Here is a 17577-nt window from a genome sequence, read left to right as displayed (position 1 = left end):
TGATGGACAATGAGTCTTCCATGCTTATTATAGGGTTAACCCCTCACTAGCATGTTGAAGCTATCCTCACGTGATTTGTGGTTTTAGGTTGAGTTTTCTCCCTTGGATAACAAAATACCTTAAGGCTTTTGGACCAAATCAATCCACCAACTTGTTTTGAGATTTTTACCCCGAACTACGAGGTTTTGATCCTAATCTTTTTTAAGATGGTACGTAGGCAATGGGTTTATCCATTCAAACACAAAATTATAAATAACTTGTATATTATCTTCTCATCTCCCCAATCATGTTTGCACAAATAAATTTTCACAAAATATCAATCTTACAACAAGTGTGAAAAAGGCTCCCTAGGAGTACCTAGGATGTTTTGGGTGCTTAACACCTTCCCATTGCATAACCAACCCCCTTACCCCGATCTTTGACATTTTTATTAGTTTTTGATTCGATAAAACTTCTCGGTTTTTGTTCGCTTTCTAATCTTTCCTTTGGATAAATAGAAGTGTGGTGGCGACTCGACTTGTATGGTTTACTTTTGATTTAGTCAATAAATCTAAAGGTAACAAATACCCCGCTACAGTTCCCATGGAGTACCATGGATGTTTAGGGTGCTAATACCTTCCCTTTGCATAACTAACCTCTGAAACCTTGTTCTATTTTTACTAGTTTTGTTTTAAAACTTCTTTGGGTTTTGTTCGTACTTTTTTCCTTTTCCTTTGGAAACAATAAAAGCGCGGTGGGGACTCTTACTTTACGAGTTAAGTTAATCAATAACTTAATCTCAAATTTTTTACCGCTACAATATGGATGCAAAGTAACACACTCTTTATTGAGTAGTGAGTCTGATGTTCTGAGAAGTTGAGTCTGTGGTAAATAATGGAAGATAAGCCAAGCTTGAGTACGATGACTAAGTGTAGAACGTGAAACAAACTATGTTGTATGAACTCATGAGGAGACGATAAGGATTTCCTATAACAAGTCATTTAGACAAGTAACCCATGTATGATGAAGTGTTTAGCGGGTATTGGTTTGGAGGAGAGTTCCAGTCATAAGAGCGTGGTAATGTTAAGGTTCGTCTTAAGTTCGTTTTGGTTGAGTTGCAAGAGTAGGAGTGGCTTATTGGATGTCCGGTTGTTATTTATCTTCCTGAGTAGTGTTTGGTTGGTTGAACACGGTATCCTAAACCTTATTGGTGTACCGTTATGGATGTGAGTGGTCGAGAATGGATTTGCAAGTTATTACAAGACAAATTGATAGTTTTGAAATTGGAAATCCTGAAGGCGTATTACATAGTTGACCATCTGTAGAGGTGTTAAAGAAGTGAGACGTTTGAGGAACCAACCTAGTGAGCCATACTCAGTGTGAGGAAGTCTTAGGGGTATCATTGTTGTGACTAATAAGGACCATAAGGAGTAAAGTTGAAAGAGACTTACTAAGTGGTGATCTTTTAGAAATCAGTTTAGTATTTTTGCATATGTGTTAGTAAGGTGGAAGTGGTTAATCATTGTATGGTATGGGTTAATTCTCTTGGATTCATGGCCTCAGACGTAGACCCTATGAGAGTGGTGCCTGATAGGTGAGTGATGTTTTTCTCTAATGGAAGGATTCGTGAGTTATACTTCCAGGATGGAACAGGAATTAGATTCTTGAAGTTAAACATGTAACTCAGATTGTATATTAGTAAGAGCATGAGCTAAGATTTTGGAAGATGAAACATGACGATGGAGATGAATGAATTTAGATAGGAAGTTGAATGTTATCTCCAGATGTGTGTGAGTTATTGTGGGTGACTCTGTGAGTTGTATGGACACTCACAATTATGTTCTAGATTGTTTAGGCTCCTTGGAAGTGGTGTCTCGTTGATGATTGAAGTTCCTTGGTGGTGTTATGTTGTTATTAGTCGAGATCATGTGCCGGCAAAAACCTTGAATGAAATTATGACCCTATAAGAGGATTTGATATGGAATATAGTAACAAGAATCAGATATTGTGAAACTAATTTGGATAAGTTGATTCGAGCACAGGTAAATGATGCGGTGTTTCGCAAGTATACGAACGCGCCAGAGTAATATAAAAGATTGTCGAATCCACAGAGACGAAGTGTCAATCTATCGTTATCTATTGTTATGGTGTTTATCAAAGGCAATCAAAATAAGTGTTTTTGGAGTGTGCAATGAAAAGTAAAGTGTTGAATAAAGATCAATTAATAAAGACAGGGTCGAATGTAATTCACGTAATCAATTAATAATCCAAGTACTTGCTAGTAGAGCTACTTATGGGCAACGTTTCCTACTTTGAAAAGAACTAATTTAACAGGAAATGTCGCTTTCGCGTATTCATAACCGAGTTGTACTCCCTAATCAAACCCTCTTATTGTCACTTATAAAAAGGCGTGCATTGCGTTAGAGTAGTAAACCTATTTTTAAGAAATATAGTATCTTGACTAAGTTGAAAAGTATTATAACCTGGATTTCTTAACCAAAAGAGGTTCTTACAAACCAGACTCTAAACTTATAAACGCGTCCAAAAATAGTTTTAAAATCTCTTTTCTTCTTAATGTTAAAATCTCCTAATGAACTAAACAAAGCGGTTTTGCTGTTTTTGAAATAGTTAAAAACAATTAAGTTTAAAAAGACGTTGGACGGCTTTCGATCTTACCCAACGGAATTGAAGTGCGGGAAAACTTAAGTTGAAAGTTAAAATAGCCCTTAAGTGCTTCTACGAACAATTGTACGAATTATCGGTTCAATTACGATCCTTACATTCTAACCTTATAAATTTAGTTAGACATGGTAAAGTAAAAGTGCATTAAAATAAATAAAAGTAGTGCGAGTGCGGAAAGTAAATAAAAGTAAAGCGAGTGCAGGAAATAAATTAAAGTAAAGCGAGTGCGAGGAAATAAATAAAGTAAAGCGAGTGCGAGGAAATAAATAATTTAAAGCGAGTGCGGGAAAATAAATAAAAGTAAAGCGAGTGCGGGAAATAAATGAAAGTAAAGCGAGTGCGAGGAAATAAATAAAGTAAAGCGAGTGCGGGAAAATAAATAATTTAAAGCGAGTGCGGGAAATAAATAAGATAAAGACAAGTAATAAAAACCTGCTCCAATCGGAGGGTTGAATAAATTACAAAGCGGAAATGAAAATGGCGGCAGGATTAACTTCCTTCCAAAGTGCTCCAAACTCGATTACAGACTCTATCACAAACTTGATTACACAATTGTGGTAACACTCCAATGCGAAGCGATTACCATTTTAAAATACTGAATATATGCCTAAGTGAAACAAAGTTGCTCTGAGTTTTCCTATGCTCTAAGTTTGGATGATTGTAAAAGTGATTTCGAGTTTCTATTTATAAGCAAGTAAAAAGATGGAAATGACAAGGATGCCCTTCAACTTGAAAATGGGAGGGAAAAACTTTCCTCTTGTGGCGCTCGCCACATGGCCATGGCGCCCGCCACAAGCACAAAATGAGGCGCCTTAGTGGAAGTAGTGGGGAACGTGGAAGTTGAGGGAAGTTGAGCTTGGACACGTCATGGCAGGGTCTATGGCGCCAGCCATGGGGTAGGCCACAAGTACAAAATGCTGAATTTTAGGGTTTTTAGCTCTTTTTCACTCCTTTTCTCGATCGGGGCTCCGATTAAAGTAAAAACCTGAAAACAAAGGAAAACATAGCAATAACACAACAAAATAACAATAAAATAACTAGAATGCATGTGAAATCGGAGTCGAAAATACGGTAAATTTCAGTGTTATCAGTAAAATCTGAATGATGTACACTTTTATGGTGGAAAGGTGGACACCTAAGTAGGTTAGAGACCCATATGGTGAAAGATACCCTAAGTGTGTTAGAGGTCCATACGGGTGACGGTCGCTTGAACTGAGGATTAAGCCCCATAGAGGACCCGATATCCATCGTGAAATTCGAATTCTACGAGCATGCATGAACCGAGCATAGGTTAGATGTAGGTCCATTCAAGGATTGATGTTTCGTGAATCCTAATAGTGATTTATTGAGTTATGTGAACTCAAGTGACATGTTTCCATACATTGCGATTATCCCTTAGTTACTCAAGTCCTAGTTAAATTGTGTGAGTGATACACAAGTAACGGAAGGTGAATACTTGAGTTAGAAATCAGGTACCAACCCTGTAGAGCTGAGTGGGCCCATAGGATAAGGGAACTCATTGAGATTATTATCTCACCCCATCAATGTTGTTGTTTTTCATGTGTTTTGCAGGTTTGATTAAGAGGAGCTGCTTGATGATGTTTCGACGTTATTGTGATGATGTGATCTTCCGCTGTGGAATTTGGACAATGGTAGATATTGTACCTAGATCTTAAATTTTTATTTAGGCACTTTCCATATCCTGTACCATAGGTTGTATCTTTTATCTTAGTCAAGTATGTAAATGATGCCTTTAGGCTCTTATGTTGTATCATTACCAAATACTAATGTTGTGTATAATGTATATTCTAGACGTACATTATACAGGGTAATACATGAAACATCGTCTAGTGTGATCGTCATCTCACTGTGTGGAAGATGAAAAAATGATATCTTTGAGTGCCATCTCTCTACAAACGCGGACAACATACTATGGTTAAACGTAAGATAATCGACCATGCACAAGTCAGTCAGTCCATATAACTGCATCACATCCTGAAACCATTACTCAGCAGGTTGCAGCAAACCTATAATCTTTCGGCCATGGTTGATGCATTTTAAAGCATAACGGTCATACAGAAAAAATTATTGTCCGAAACTTTGAATATTATAACAAATTTGTTTTTCAAAGAATGAATACAATTGAATTTTTCCTCACCGTCCCAGACATATCTGGCAGCATGGTCCGAGTATAGAGGCAACAACGATAGATTGGATGGGCCTCCTCGAAACCCCTCGAGTGCCTCGGGTGCCTGCAGTGGCTCAGGTGCTTAGGTGCATGCGGGTCCTTAGGTGCTTGTGGTGCCTCAGTAGGTGACACTTGTCTTCTAAGGGAAGATGAAGGCGAAGATACATGAGCCCCTTAAGTTGACGTCTCCGCATTAACCGAGCTAGAAACGACGGGTGCCTGCGATGATTGAGCTATTTCCCTCCGAACTGATGCATGTTGCACAACTCTATCATGCCCCAATTTATCTTGCTTATCAACCATAATTCTTATAAGTAAACGACACAAGTATTATACAGATGAAATACAATGAAGTCAAGTCAAACAATGCAAGCAGATAAAATTCGGAAATGCGTCTCCGAATTATGGAAATTAAAATATTAAAAAGCTCTACAGATGCATCTCTGTAATATTCTACAACTCAGATGAACAACAATGGCGAGAAATGCAGTCCATTCCAACATCCAAAATAATGCATGGATAATTTAAACTACCTATCAAACACATTTCTCATTTAAATAATATATCTAAACTAACCATTACATAACCTAATGCTTAATTTCTACAAATGTATATAGAAATAAAAAAGTATAGAATTTTTTATACCAAATGTGAGTTTAGTTTGATGTTAAGTGAACTCTTTGATCGATTGGATGTTGATGGCAGAAACTTTGAAGTGAGTTGAATGAATTTGAGAGAATGTGAGTTGAAATAGTTTGCGACTTAAGAGGTTTTTAGTGTTTTGATAGTTGTGTTTTGAGAGAGTATTTTGAGAAGTGAGGAAAGAGAAGAGTCTGGCGTGATTTTGATTAAAACAACGTCTAAAGATGCATCTCCATAAGTTACACGGAGATGCATTTCTGTAAAAAAAACTGCATAACCTTAGGGCCTGGCTTAAAGACGAATGTGAGTGGGGTGCGTTCGGAGATGCATTCCCATAATCTAGCGGTATTTTTTATTTTTCACTAAGGTGGGGAAGCAATGCTTATGGTATCTTAAGCAATTTCATACTTATTTTAAGTTAAATTACAAAAGAGTAATGAATGTTTTTCATAATATCAGAGAGAGAGAGAGAGAGAGAGAGAGAGAGAGAGAGAGAGAGAGAGAGAGAGAGAGAGAGAGAGAGAGAGAGAGAGAGAGAGAGAGAGAGAGAGAGAGAGAGAGAGAGAGAGAGAGAGAGAGAGAGAGAGAGAGAGAGTTTAGAAAAAAGTTTTAAAAATGATATTTTTATATTTTCTAGAAAATTTGTACTTGGAACATAAGTTGTCCCATAATTTAGTGAGGAACAATGTTTGGTCATCAATTCGGGAGTTAACATGATGGAACATTTTTACATTGAAGTCTTTCTTTATGAGTAAGACATCTTGTGTGAGACACATCACATACTCACCCAAAACCTTAATGTGATAAGTGTATGGGTTCTTTCACTTATAAATGCTCGTACTCTTATTCCTTCTCAAGCGGAAGCTCTTTCATCCACATACACTTATACTATCGTTGACTCTCTTTCAACGAGACATGCCTCATATCCACCACAATATGGAGAGGACTTTCAGCTTAAGTAAGTCGGTTCTTCACTCAAACCTGGATCTGATACCACTGTCGGGTCATCAATTCATGAGTTAACATGTATGAGTATTTTTATATTTGAGTCTTTCTTTATGAGCAAACACCTTGTGAGAGACACGCCACAAATTCAACTCAAAACCTTAAGATAATAAGTGTTTGGATTCTCTCATTTATAAATGCTCAAGTCTCCATTTTTCTAATTAATGTGAGACTTTCTCACACTTTGTTTTAGAACACTTTTAACTTACTTATTTATCTCAACAAATAAGAATTCATGTTTTTGTCTCGACCCCTACCATATGTGTTATTCAGTCTCATACTTAATTTATACATCAAACACAATAAAATAAAAAATATTGTATCTTGTCCTCAATTTTTTTAGCAAAACAAACCCACATTTTAAATTAATTTTAGTTTTGAATATAATACAGGAAACTATTCCTATATTTTTTTTCTCCGAATCAAAATAAAGAGAAGTGAAAAGATAGAGGTTGGATTCTACCAAAAAAAAAAAAGAGGTTGGTGACTGTTTACCAGCATTTCCAGCACCAGCACAGAAAAAGCAAGAGTCTCCCATTGCTTTTATTCACACACAAAAAAATAGAAGAAAAAGAGTTTCTCTTGTTCAACCATTCATATATAGTATTGGATTCGAAATTCAAATTCCGAATTGGATTAGAATTCAAATTCCGAAATGCAGAGCAAGGGATCGAAACACCGATTTTCCACTATGGCGAATCGATCCCGAATTCCTTCACTATTCATCTCCATGTTCGCCACTTTCGCTTCTATCTACGTCGCCGGAAGGTTCTTCTTCTTTCTCTTTTTCAATTCCTTCCGTTATTTCTACTGTTCTTGTATTTTAATCTCAATTTTCCTCTATTAGGTTGTGGCAGGACGCACAGAATCGTGTTTATCTCATCAAAGAGCTCGATAGGATCACTGGTCAGGTCAGTAACTTTCACTCATTGCTCATTCACTCTAATCGGTTCTATCAATTTCTCCACTGCAATTTCAATTACTGTTTTATCGCATCTCGTTGATATTTATCATTTCCGCGTGAATTATTGCTGCTGAATGAAGTTAGGGATCCGGATTTTTGTTGATTTAGGTAACTGCTTTTGAATTTCATAACTATTTGATTGTGTGCGTATTTTTATTGAGCACTTAAACTGTGTAGAACTACTTCAGAGAATCATTTAGTATTGTGATTTATCGAGATCACTCTGTTAGGGACACACGCGTAGGGTTTGACTCAGTAGGACTTGGACATGCCTTTCTAACTTTTGTTCTGGCTAAATTAACCAAGAGGTTTTCATTCTAGGGACAATCTGCTATATCAGTGGATGATACATTGAAGATCATAGCCTGCAGGTGAGTTAAATTTACATGTTACCGAAATTAACAAAAAGAAAGTGATTCTTGTTTGATTTTCTTAATGATCTACTTTGGTGTTTGTAAGCTTCTTAACTTCTTGTGTGACTATACTGTTTGATTATGTGTCATTTAGGGAACAACATAAGAAGCTTGATGCACTTAAGGTGGAACTTGATGCTGCCAAAAAAGAGGGTTTTGTTTCAAAGGGATTGATTGAGAGCAATGGGACTTACTCTAAGAGAAGGCCTTTGGTAGTCATAGGTATATTGACAAAGTTTGGCCGCCAGAAGAATAGAGATGCCATTCGCAAGGCTTGGATGGGAAATGGTAATGTTATTCTTTTCTTTTTCTTGCTCAATTCCACTAGTTTATAACATTGTAAATAACTCTGCCATAATATACCTCTTTTGAGCTTTAAATATACAGTCAATGTAAATAATTTTTGTAAAGTGTGAACTCTAATGTATTGCTTTAACATGATTTGATCGAGTTGAATAACATAAAATCATGTTTGTTTCTTCACTGCATAAGTTGATGGCGAGTTAATGTGCACATAAAAACGTACGAGGAACTTTCCCTTTTCAGTTTCCTGTTGCGATAAAAATTATCCTCTCAACATTAGACATAGAAAGGAGAGTCGCTATCCTGTTATTTATATATTTTAATTCATTTAACATCTGCTATTATTATTGAATAATGAGAAAACTCTTAATGTAACTCTGTTTTATAGTACTATTGTATAAATATTTATTTCATTGATTAAGTGCATAGATAGTTATTTCTAATGTTGATGAAATATTTAGTCCTCTAGTGTATCTTGGATAGTTTGTTTCCAGATTTTTATAAAATGGGCTTCAGTCTTTGCACTAACATTGTGCTTTGGAAGTTGATTTAATTTAAAAGCACTATCTTTGTAGGTGCATCTTTGAAGAAAATTGAAGATGGAAAGGGCATCATTCTGCGATTTGTTATTGGTAGAAGGTTGAAATTCTTAGATTTTAACTTGTTGGGGATGGTAGCCGTAGTTATTTTTTTAGGGGATCGGTTGTAAACACTTATGAATTCCATAAAATATTTCAGTGCAAATCGCGGGGACAGTCAAGATAAAGACATTGATCGTGAGAATGGGTTGACGAATGACTTCCTAATTCTAGTATGCATATCTAATTCATGGCTTTTACAGCATATTTTTCTTGGTAAATTTTGGCATTAACTTTCCTGTAAAAATCCAAGTGATTTTGGAAATGGAGCTTCTGGTGTTTCAGTCACTGATATATTTTAATAAGTTGTTATTGCAATGAGTATTGCATTATTTTATTCTTCTGTTTCCAATGGTTAAAATCAGATACATTCTGTTGAAACATATATATGTTGCACAATTGTTGATACAAATTTGTGCTTACACCAATTTTGAGTTGACATCAATTTGAAGGCTTTGTACTCTAGATTTTTTCAGTCAGTAATTTAAATAAGCAGGCAAATCTGAACTTGTTGATGCCTATGACATATGTTTTGTCATTTGTTGCTTGTTATGAATAGACAATAAGGTCAACAACATATGCTAGTTAGCTCATAACCTTCAACACTTCTGTTGTCAGGAGGATCACGTGGAAGGATCCCAGGGGAACGCAGAGAAGGCTAAATTGTTTTTTGCTCACGCCGCAGATGAATGGGATGCGGAGTTTTATGCCAAAGTCAATGATGATGTTTATGTAAATATTGGTTAGTTTTTCTTTACCTGGATGAGGTGATTTTTTATAATGCAGTTTACCTAATGTCACTGTTATTGTTGTGTGTTTATCCTATCTTTTAATTGCACTTGTCGGAAATCCATTCTACGCATTGAAGAAAACCATGTGTGTACCGATGGTAATATGATCACCTGAGCTTAAGCTTGCAATGATTTTTAATAACCTTTTATTAAATTATCAATAATTTTACAGTTTTCTTTTAATCCTATGACTGTTGCCCCAAATAAAAGCACTTTTTATCAACTTTAGAGTGTTTGGACGGGCTTCTAGAAAAATGTAGAAGTTTCTAAAAGATCAACTTTTTTGAAAGCTACATCTCCTAGCTTCTTAAAAAACCCACTGAGAGAAGAGGACAAGGAATAAGGTTTTAAACTTTTATGGACACGGATACCATGCGAATTTTCATAATCACCCCCATAGCCTTCCCTCAATCTTCCTATCATGCGTTTCTAAGGTTTGCCTCTAGGTTTCCAACGTCTCATTTAAATCCTTCTTCGACTCTATAAGCAAGACTATATCATCTGCAAAAAAAACATACATCTCGGTGCTAATTCTTGGATGTGTTTTGTAAGTACATTCAAAATTTGTTTTAATAGACACGGCAGAAATCTGTGATGAACTTTAAGTACTCAAACTTCTTGACTCTTAGTTTTACTTTTAGCAGTGTTATCAAATTGCCCCGCCATGGCCGCTATGGCAGATTTACATGGCGGTTTTTGAACTCGCTGCAATGGTAAATATCAGCTGCTATTGCGGGTTTTTCCGCAATAACGGCGCCGCAAAGCGGCTGGTATGGCGGGATTTTGCCTCTCTGCCATCAACAACACTGACTTTTAGTAGCTACAATTAAAACTTCTTTCATCCTACATGGTTGCATCTTTTTGATAGAAATTGTAGCCATATAGGAAGAAAAAAAATACCTCTCAAGATGCATCCAAGGTTTTCATTGGAGGATCCACTTTAACTTTGGATGCATGTGCAAAAAAAACATCCAAAAGAAACTCATTGGATACTTTCCTTAGTGGATAATCCCCTTAATAACATTAAACAAATAGTTGCTTTGCTCGGGCACATGCTCATTGGATACTTTCCTTAGTGGGGTTAGAAAGCAACATGAAATTGGTTGGTTTGAGAGGACGCATTGATGCTTTGTTGGAAAAATCTGTGATTGAAGATTTCTAAAATTAATAAGCACAATAGAAGACATGAAATATTTTTTTGTTAAATAAAATTTAAATTCATTTAATGGAAATTTGTGTTGTAAAATATTTTACTGATATATTAAAAAGTGATTCTTACATGTTACATCTACATGCTTTAAATAAGAGAGAATAGAAAATCTAATGGGCTTTGACTAATGAGCCTCATTACTAATAGAAATAATTATTATTTACAATCTAATATTTACAACACTCCCCTTCAAGCTGGTGAATGGATATCTATCATTCCCAGCTTGCAAGTAAGTTGCCTGAATCTTTCTGTTGGTAAGCCTTTTGTTAACACATCTGCCAGCTGATGCCCGGAAGGAACGTAAGATGTAGTTATCAGTCCACTATCCAACTTCTCTTTGATAAAATGTCGGTCAATCTCAATGTGTTTAGTCCTGTCATGCTGAACAGGATTATGAGCAATACTAATAGCCGATTTATTGTCACAAAACAATTTCATAGGACCTTCACATTGTATCTTCAAGTCTTCTAGAATTTGTTTCATCCACAATAGCTCACAAATTCTTAGTGCCATAGCTCTAAATTCTGCCTCGGCGCTTGATCGAGCAACTACACTTTGCTTCTTACTCTTCCAAGCTACAAGGTTACCACACAGAAAAGTACAATAGCCTGACGTAGATCTTCTGTCACTCACTGATCCGGCGTAATCCGCATCAGTGTAAGTCTCCATAGTTAGATTTCCACCTCTTTTAAACAAAAGTCCTCTCCCTGGAGTTGCTTTAAGATATTGTAGAACGCGGTCTATAACCTGCAAATGTCTCACCCTCGGATCATGCATGAGTTGGCTCACCACACTGACTGTATATGCCAAATCTGGTCTAGTGTGTGCCAAGTAAATCAATTTTTCCACTAATCTCTGATATTGACCCTTGTCAACTTTGTCACTTTCCTCCTCAAAGCTTATCCTGTGATTTTGTTCAATGGGAACACTTGCAGGTTTGCATCCAAGTTTGCCAGTTTCCTGCAAAAGATCAAGCACATACTTCCTTTGAGAAATAAAGATGCCTTGCTTTGAGTAGGCTACCTCAATTCCCAAGAAATACTTGAGTTGTCCAAGGTCTTTCATCTCAAACTCTGCTGATAATTTCTCTTTGAGGAAATGTCTCTCAATCAAATCATCTCCTGTAACAATAATATCATCAACATAAACAAGAAGAACAGTCAGTTTTCCTCCTTGCGAATGTTTAAAAAATAAAGTGTGGTCTCCTTGACTTTGCTTATAGCCCAAACACATCATTGCCTTTGTGAATCTTCCAAACCATGCCCGAGGGGACTGCTTTAGTCCATATAAGGCTTTCTTCAATTTACACACCTTGTTAGCTCCATTTGTTATGCCAACACCTGGTGGAATCTCCATATACACTTCTTCCTCTAAGTCTCCATGCAAGAACGCATTTTTAACATCAAACTGTTGCAATTCCCATCCACATGAAGCAGCAAGAGATAGTAAAATTCGAACAGTATTCATCTTTGCCACTGGGGCAAATGTCTCCTCATAATCAATACCATACGTCTGAGTATAACCTTTTGCCACTAGTCTTGCTTTGTACCGATCAAGTGTACCATAAGATTTGTACTTTACAGTATAGATCCATCTGCATCCAACTGGACTTTTGTCTCTTTTCCTTTCAATAATCTCCCAAGTACCATTTTTTTCAAGTGCTCTCATTTCCTCATCCATAGCTTGGACCCAATTTCTATTTTGCAATGCTTCTTCAACAGATGATGGGATTTTCACAGAATCAACAGCTGCAATAAAACTTTGATATTGTGTGGAAAGATGTTTAGTGGAGACATATTGAGAGATAGGGTGTCGATATAAGGAGGGACAAGATCTTTTATCCTTCCTCAAAGCAATGGGTAAATCAACTGGATTAGTGTCACAAGTATCAGAAATGGCACAATCATTACTAGAGGAATCATTTTCAGTACTTACCTCCGGTTCAGGCGATTGAATTTGTTTCTGGAGAAGGTCAAGTTTACTTCTTCTCTGATACACTAGAGTTGGTGCTGGAGGTGCTGATTCCTGTAAAACAGAAGGCCTTGAAGGACTAGGAACACTTACTGGCTCAGATTCAGGTGTTGAACTAGGACTCAAACTCAAACTAGGTGACAACTCGGGTTCAAGAGAGGGAACACTGATAGGTGTTCTAGGGAGGCTAGGACCAAGGATCAGAAACTCGGACTCAGACTCTGACTCTGACTCTAAGTCACTTATGTTCTCCCCCTGAGACTGAGAACGAGTGAAATATGACACATTTTCATGAAAGGTGACATCTTTGGAGACAAAGAATTTTCGACTCGGAGGATGATAACATTTGTACCCTCTTTTGTTGGGTGCATAACCCAGAAAGATACATCTGACAGCACGGGGATCCAATTTGTTGCGATATTGTTTGTGAACATGAACAAAAGCAACACAACCAAAAATGCGAGACTCAAGAGTGTGTAAGATAGGAACAGATGGAAAACGTGAAAGCATAAATTGGGCAGGACTTTTATTTCCTAACACTCGAGATGGGACCCGGTTAATCAGATAGGCAGCAGTAAGAATTGCCTCACCCCAATAAGAGGTAGGACCATACATTTGAAAAAGGAGAGATCTAGCAACTTCAAGTAAATGATGATTTTTTCTTTCTGCGACACCGTTTTGTTGTGGGGTGTCAACACATGTGAATTCATGGAGAATGCCATGTTTACTAGTGAAGTTGGAAAAGGTATGATTGACATATTCTTTACCATTGTCAGAACGAATTCTTTTTATGCCTTTCCCAAATTGCGTTTGTACCATATTATAAAATTGGATAAATATTTGTGGTACTTCGGATTTAGTATTCATCAAGAAAATCCAAGTTACCCGAGTACAATCATCAATAAATGAGACAAACCATTTTGCACCAAAAATATTAGAGGTAGGGGCAGGTCCCCAAACATCAGAATGAATCAAATCAAAAGGTTCATCACTTTTATTAAAACTGGAAGGAAAAGATACACGATTGTGTTTTGCCAACTGACAAACATCACACTTAAAAGACTCAACAGAATGGTGTAAGAACAACGACGGAAACATAGACTTAATTATATAAAATGGAGGATGACCAAGACGCTTGTGCTGAAGCCAAATTTGTGAGGCTGAAGAGGAAGACTGAGACTGGAAACAGGAGGACAACACCTTTGGATGGTCATCAGAGAAGTAGTATAACCCTTCCTTTTCCTTAGCAATTCCAATCGTCTGCCCCGTGGTAAGGTCCTGAAAAACACAATGGGACATAGAAAAAATTACTTTACAATTCAGATCACGGGTAAGTTTATGGATGGAAATTAAATTGTGGGAAAGTGTGGGAACATGAAGCACAAATTGCAACTGGAATGGAGGTTGCAAGTCAATATTTCCAGTGCCAACAACACAAGCATGAGAGCCATCAGCAACAGTGATATAAGGAATACTCGAAGGTGTGGTATAAGAGCATAATAATGTGGAATCAAATGTCATATGATTAGTAGCACCAGAGTCAAGAATCCACGCATTCTTAGGAATATTACCACAAACAGTAAGAGATCGGGAACACAAACTCTTACCAGTAACTGCTAGATCGTTAATAATCTCAGCCATTGAAAGGACAATCGAGAGAAAACAAACCAAGAAACAGGATGGGTTAGGGTTTCAAAGATGAGTGAACAAAAACAAGAAGCACGATGTGCTATAACACAAAACAACAATGACCCAAACACCCAAAAAACAACAACAAACTGCAAACTGCAGTAAAAAAACTCCGCTACAAGGCGGCTAGGGTTTAGGCGGAAGCGAATCCCCAAAAATCGGGAGCTCTGATACCATGTTGTAAAATATTTTACTGATATATTAAAAAGTGATTCTTACATGTTACATCTACTTGCTTTAAATAAGAGAGAATAGAAAACCTAATGGGCTTTGACTAATGGACCTCATTACCGATAGAAATAATTACTATTTACAATCTAATATTTACAACAATTTGTATTTTAGTTTTTCACAATTTTCACTATCTAAGCATCTTGAGACTATATAAATTGATGTGGAAATTAACAGTGATGTCAACCACAGGATAGAAGCAAGGAGGATGAAATGCAGAAATGTTTCTAGTGTGACTTGATTTAATGCCTCATAACCCTGGACTGATCCTTATAAATATATCCTCTTCTTCTGAAAAATAAAAGTTAACATTCTTCTTTTGCATATATGATAACATTTTATTGCATGCCTTTTTGCCTATTTAATAAATTTACAAAAAAGATATAACATTTTATTTATGTTTTGCCACTTACACGTTTCTTCCTTTGCAGATGCCTTGGGAGCTACACTTGCAACTCATTTGGACAAACCTCGGATTTACATGGGATGCATGAAATCAGGCGAAGTTTTCTCTGAACAGTGAGCCCCTTATCATGTTTAAAATGTCATACACTTATCTAGACCACATTTTGTGGCTCTTATACTGTTTGTCTGCGAGTGTTGACAGGAACCATAAATGGTATGAACCAGAGTGGTGGAAGTTTGGTGACAAAAAATCGTAAGTCAACAAATAATGTTTCATATAATTTTACTATTGCATTAGTCGTGTATGACACAACATTGGTCAGTTTCAAATAGCTGCATGTGGATCTTGTGCGAAACTGAGGCTTTTTACATGGTATTCTGAAGTGCTTTTGTTTGTTGATTGGTCCCATAAATAAAAATTGCATTAGGTATTTCAATTTTTGCTTCTCAAAACAATCTTTACTGGACAAGCCTAATATGTGACGTGAAATATACGTGATTATACCAAATTCCATTTTCGCCACAGATTATTTAATTATATCATGGGCTACTGAGGATAATAATCAAGCAAAGATTGCACCCATGTTGAATATTCCATTAGTACCACAACTTTTTTTTTATTTCAATCCATGTATCTCCTCTTGAAATGATAATTAAATCTCTTGAGCAACAGATACTTTCGTCATGCATCGGGAGAGATGTATGTTATATCACAAGCTTTGGCTAAATTCATATCAATAAACAGGTCAGATCCACTCTTTACTGCACCAAATTTTGTTTGCAATTGTTTATGCATCAGTCTTCACTCTGTTGAGTTTTCAGATCCATTCTTCGTACCTATGCACATGATGACGTGAGTGCTGGATCCTGGTTTATTGGACTTGATGTGAAGCATATTGACGAGACAAACTTTTGTTGCTCTTCTTGGTCAACAGGTATCTCTTACTATTTCATTTTCTCGCTGTCTCCATGTGTGCGTGTGTGTGTATTGTATGTATACATTCGTTAGTCTAAAATTCAAGTTCATGACATAGTGTTGCAAGCACCAAAAAGATACCCTAACTTCGAGTATCTAAGAAACAATATGCAGAATTTACTTAGCATAAATGTTTGGCATGCACATCAAAGTTCATTTGCAACCTCAAGCCGATACAACATGATTTTGTTTTTCAGGAGCAATTTGTGCAGGTGTTTGAGTTTATTCCAGTGCATAATTGTGAGATGACTACCAGTTGTAATACTCAAGAGCCATCAGTTGTTAGACGCTTTTCCACAGATCTGTGAACTCTATTGAAAACTGAGACTTTCCTGGAAAGTTGCCTCTAGATTTGAAGTGCATCCTTACATTAACGTGTAAGCACAGTTGGCGAATTGTTGATCGGTTCAAGGTTTACTAGCAGTCATTACTTAAGGCATCTGGCATAGTATACACCAAAAGATTTACCTCTCTACTTATAAGTTGTTTGATATCATTTTATGGTTCTTTCATTCGTTCATTGTATAGGAGAGGAAGATATCGGCAGAAGAATTTCCAAATTGTATTTTAAAGTATTTCTGTGGGGACATGGTGGCATGTGGAGAGACTTCGTATTTTTTGTACATAGTATAGTAAATATGAGTCATGATTATGTTTTGGACGAAGACTAGGGTGAACAAGTGCTTCATGTGGTCCCCTAGTTCAAAGTTTTTTTTTGTAATACTATTTTGAAGTTCTTTTGTTTGTTTTTTTCTTCAAATTTACACGGTTTTCCCCATCTGAAAACCCCAAATTCCACATTTACATGTTCTTCAAATTCTGAGGCGGTTGTTATTCTGTAATTTGTCTTGGAAGAAAGTTGAGGCAACTTCTTGATTAACAGCGGTGCAATGAAAGTTGAGGCTGATCTATAGAATGTGTGTCTCAGTTGTGTGTTTGTGTTAAGGGTTACTGAAATAGGTGCAGAAGGAGTCTGACATTAAGATGCTAAAGGGAAATAGCTTCCTAAGCATTTCCAAAAAAAAAAAAAATCTCAACGATCACTGACACAATGTAGGCAGAATTAATCATCCAAATAGCAACAAATACATAAAGTTGAAGTTCTTTAATTACAGTGATGGAACATAGAAAGAGTAGGCACAAAGATGGGATACTTCTTGCATTTGCAAATAGAAGGACTAGTTCTACAAATTTAAGGTGAGATATGAGTGGTCTGTTGGTGGAGTTGCACGTAGGTTTTCAAGAGTCACTTCAAACAACGTCACATATGAAGATATAGAACTTTTTTATGCAAATAATGAAAAGGTGAATTTTCTCCAAATCGAGTTTCAAGGCAACATCTCTTTCTTTTTTTTGACATAGTTGATTTCTTATAAAATAATAACATCGTTAGAAGTACTCCAACCTGGTAGGAAATTGCTTTGGTAATGACGGGTGATAATATCAAATAAGGGTATGAGATGCTTAACAAATACTTTAGTAAACTATCT

The 17577-nt window shown here is 36.5% G+C and overlaps 1 protein-coding gene across 1 annotated transcript; it reads left to right on the top strand.

The window, feature by feature from the left end:
- The first annotated feature begins 6933 nt into the window (after positions 1-6933).
- On the top strand, positions 6934-16831 carry LOC127082326 (hydroxyproline O-galactosyltransferase HPGT1). The gene is made up of 12 exons (XM_051022564.1): positions 6934-7264; positions 7344-7407; positions 7782-7831; positions 7968-8161; positions 8752-8815; positions 8915-8987; positions 9433-9556; positions 15138-15225; positions 15314-15364; positions 15785-15856; positions 15934-16046; positions 16285-16831. The coding sequence occupies exons 1-12, from the start codon at positions 7152-7154 to the stop codon at positions 16305-16307; spliced, it is 1029 nt and encodes a 342-aa protein (XP_050878521.1). The 5' UTR covers positions 6934-7151; the 3' UTR covers positions 16308-16831.
- The last annotated feature ends 746 nt before the right edge of the window (positions 16832-17577 follow it).

The sequence above is a fragment of the Lathyrus oleraceus genome, chromosome 5 (assembly GCF_024323335.1).
Source record: "Lathyrus oleraceus cultivar Zhongwan6 chromosome 5, CAAS_Psat_ZW6_1.0, whole genome shotgun sequence".
Taxonomy (NCBI): domain Eukaryota; kingdom Viridiplantae; phylum Streptophyta; class Magnoliopsida; order Fabales; family Fabaceae; genus Lathyrus; species Lathyrus oleraceus.
This window is presented reverse-complemented; position numbering and strand designations above follow the sequence as displayed.

Coding starts and splice junctions, on each gene's coding strand:
- LOC127082326 (XM_051022564.1), top strand. CDS start 7,152: ATGCAGAGCAAGGGATCGAAACACCGATTTTCCACTATGGCGAATCGA. Junction 8,988..9,432: donor CGAATGACTTCCTAATTCTA/GTATGCATATCT, acceptor TTCTGTTGTCAG/GAGGATCACGTGGAAGGATC. Junction 15,857..15,933: donor AAATTCATATCAATAAACAG/GTCAGATCCACT, acceptor TTGAGTTTTCAG/ATCCATTCTTCGTACCTATG.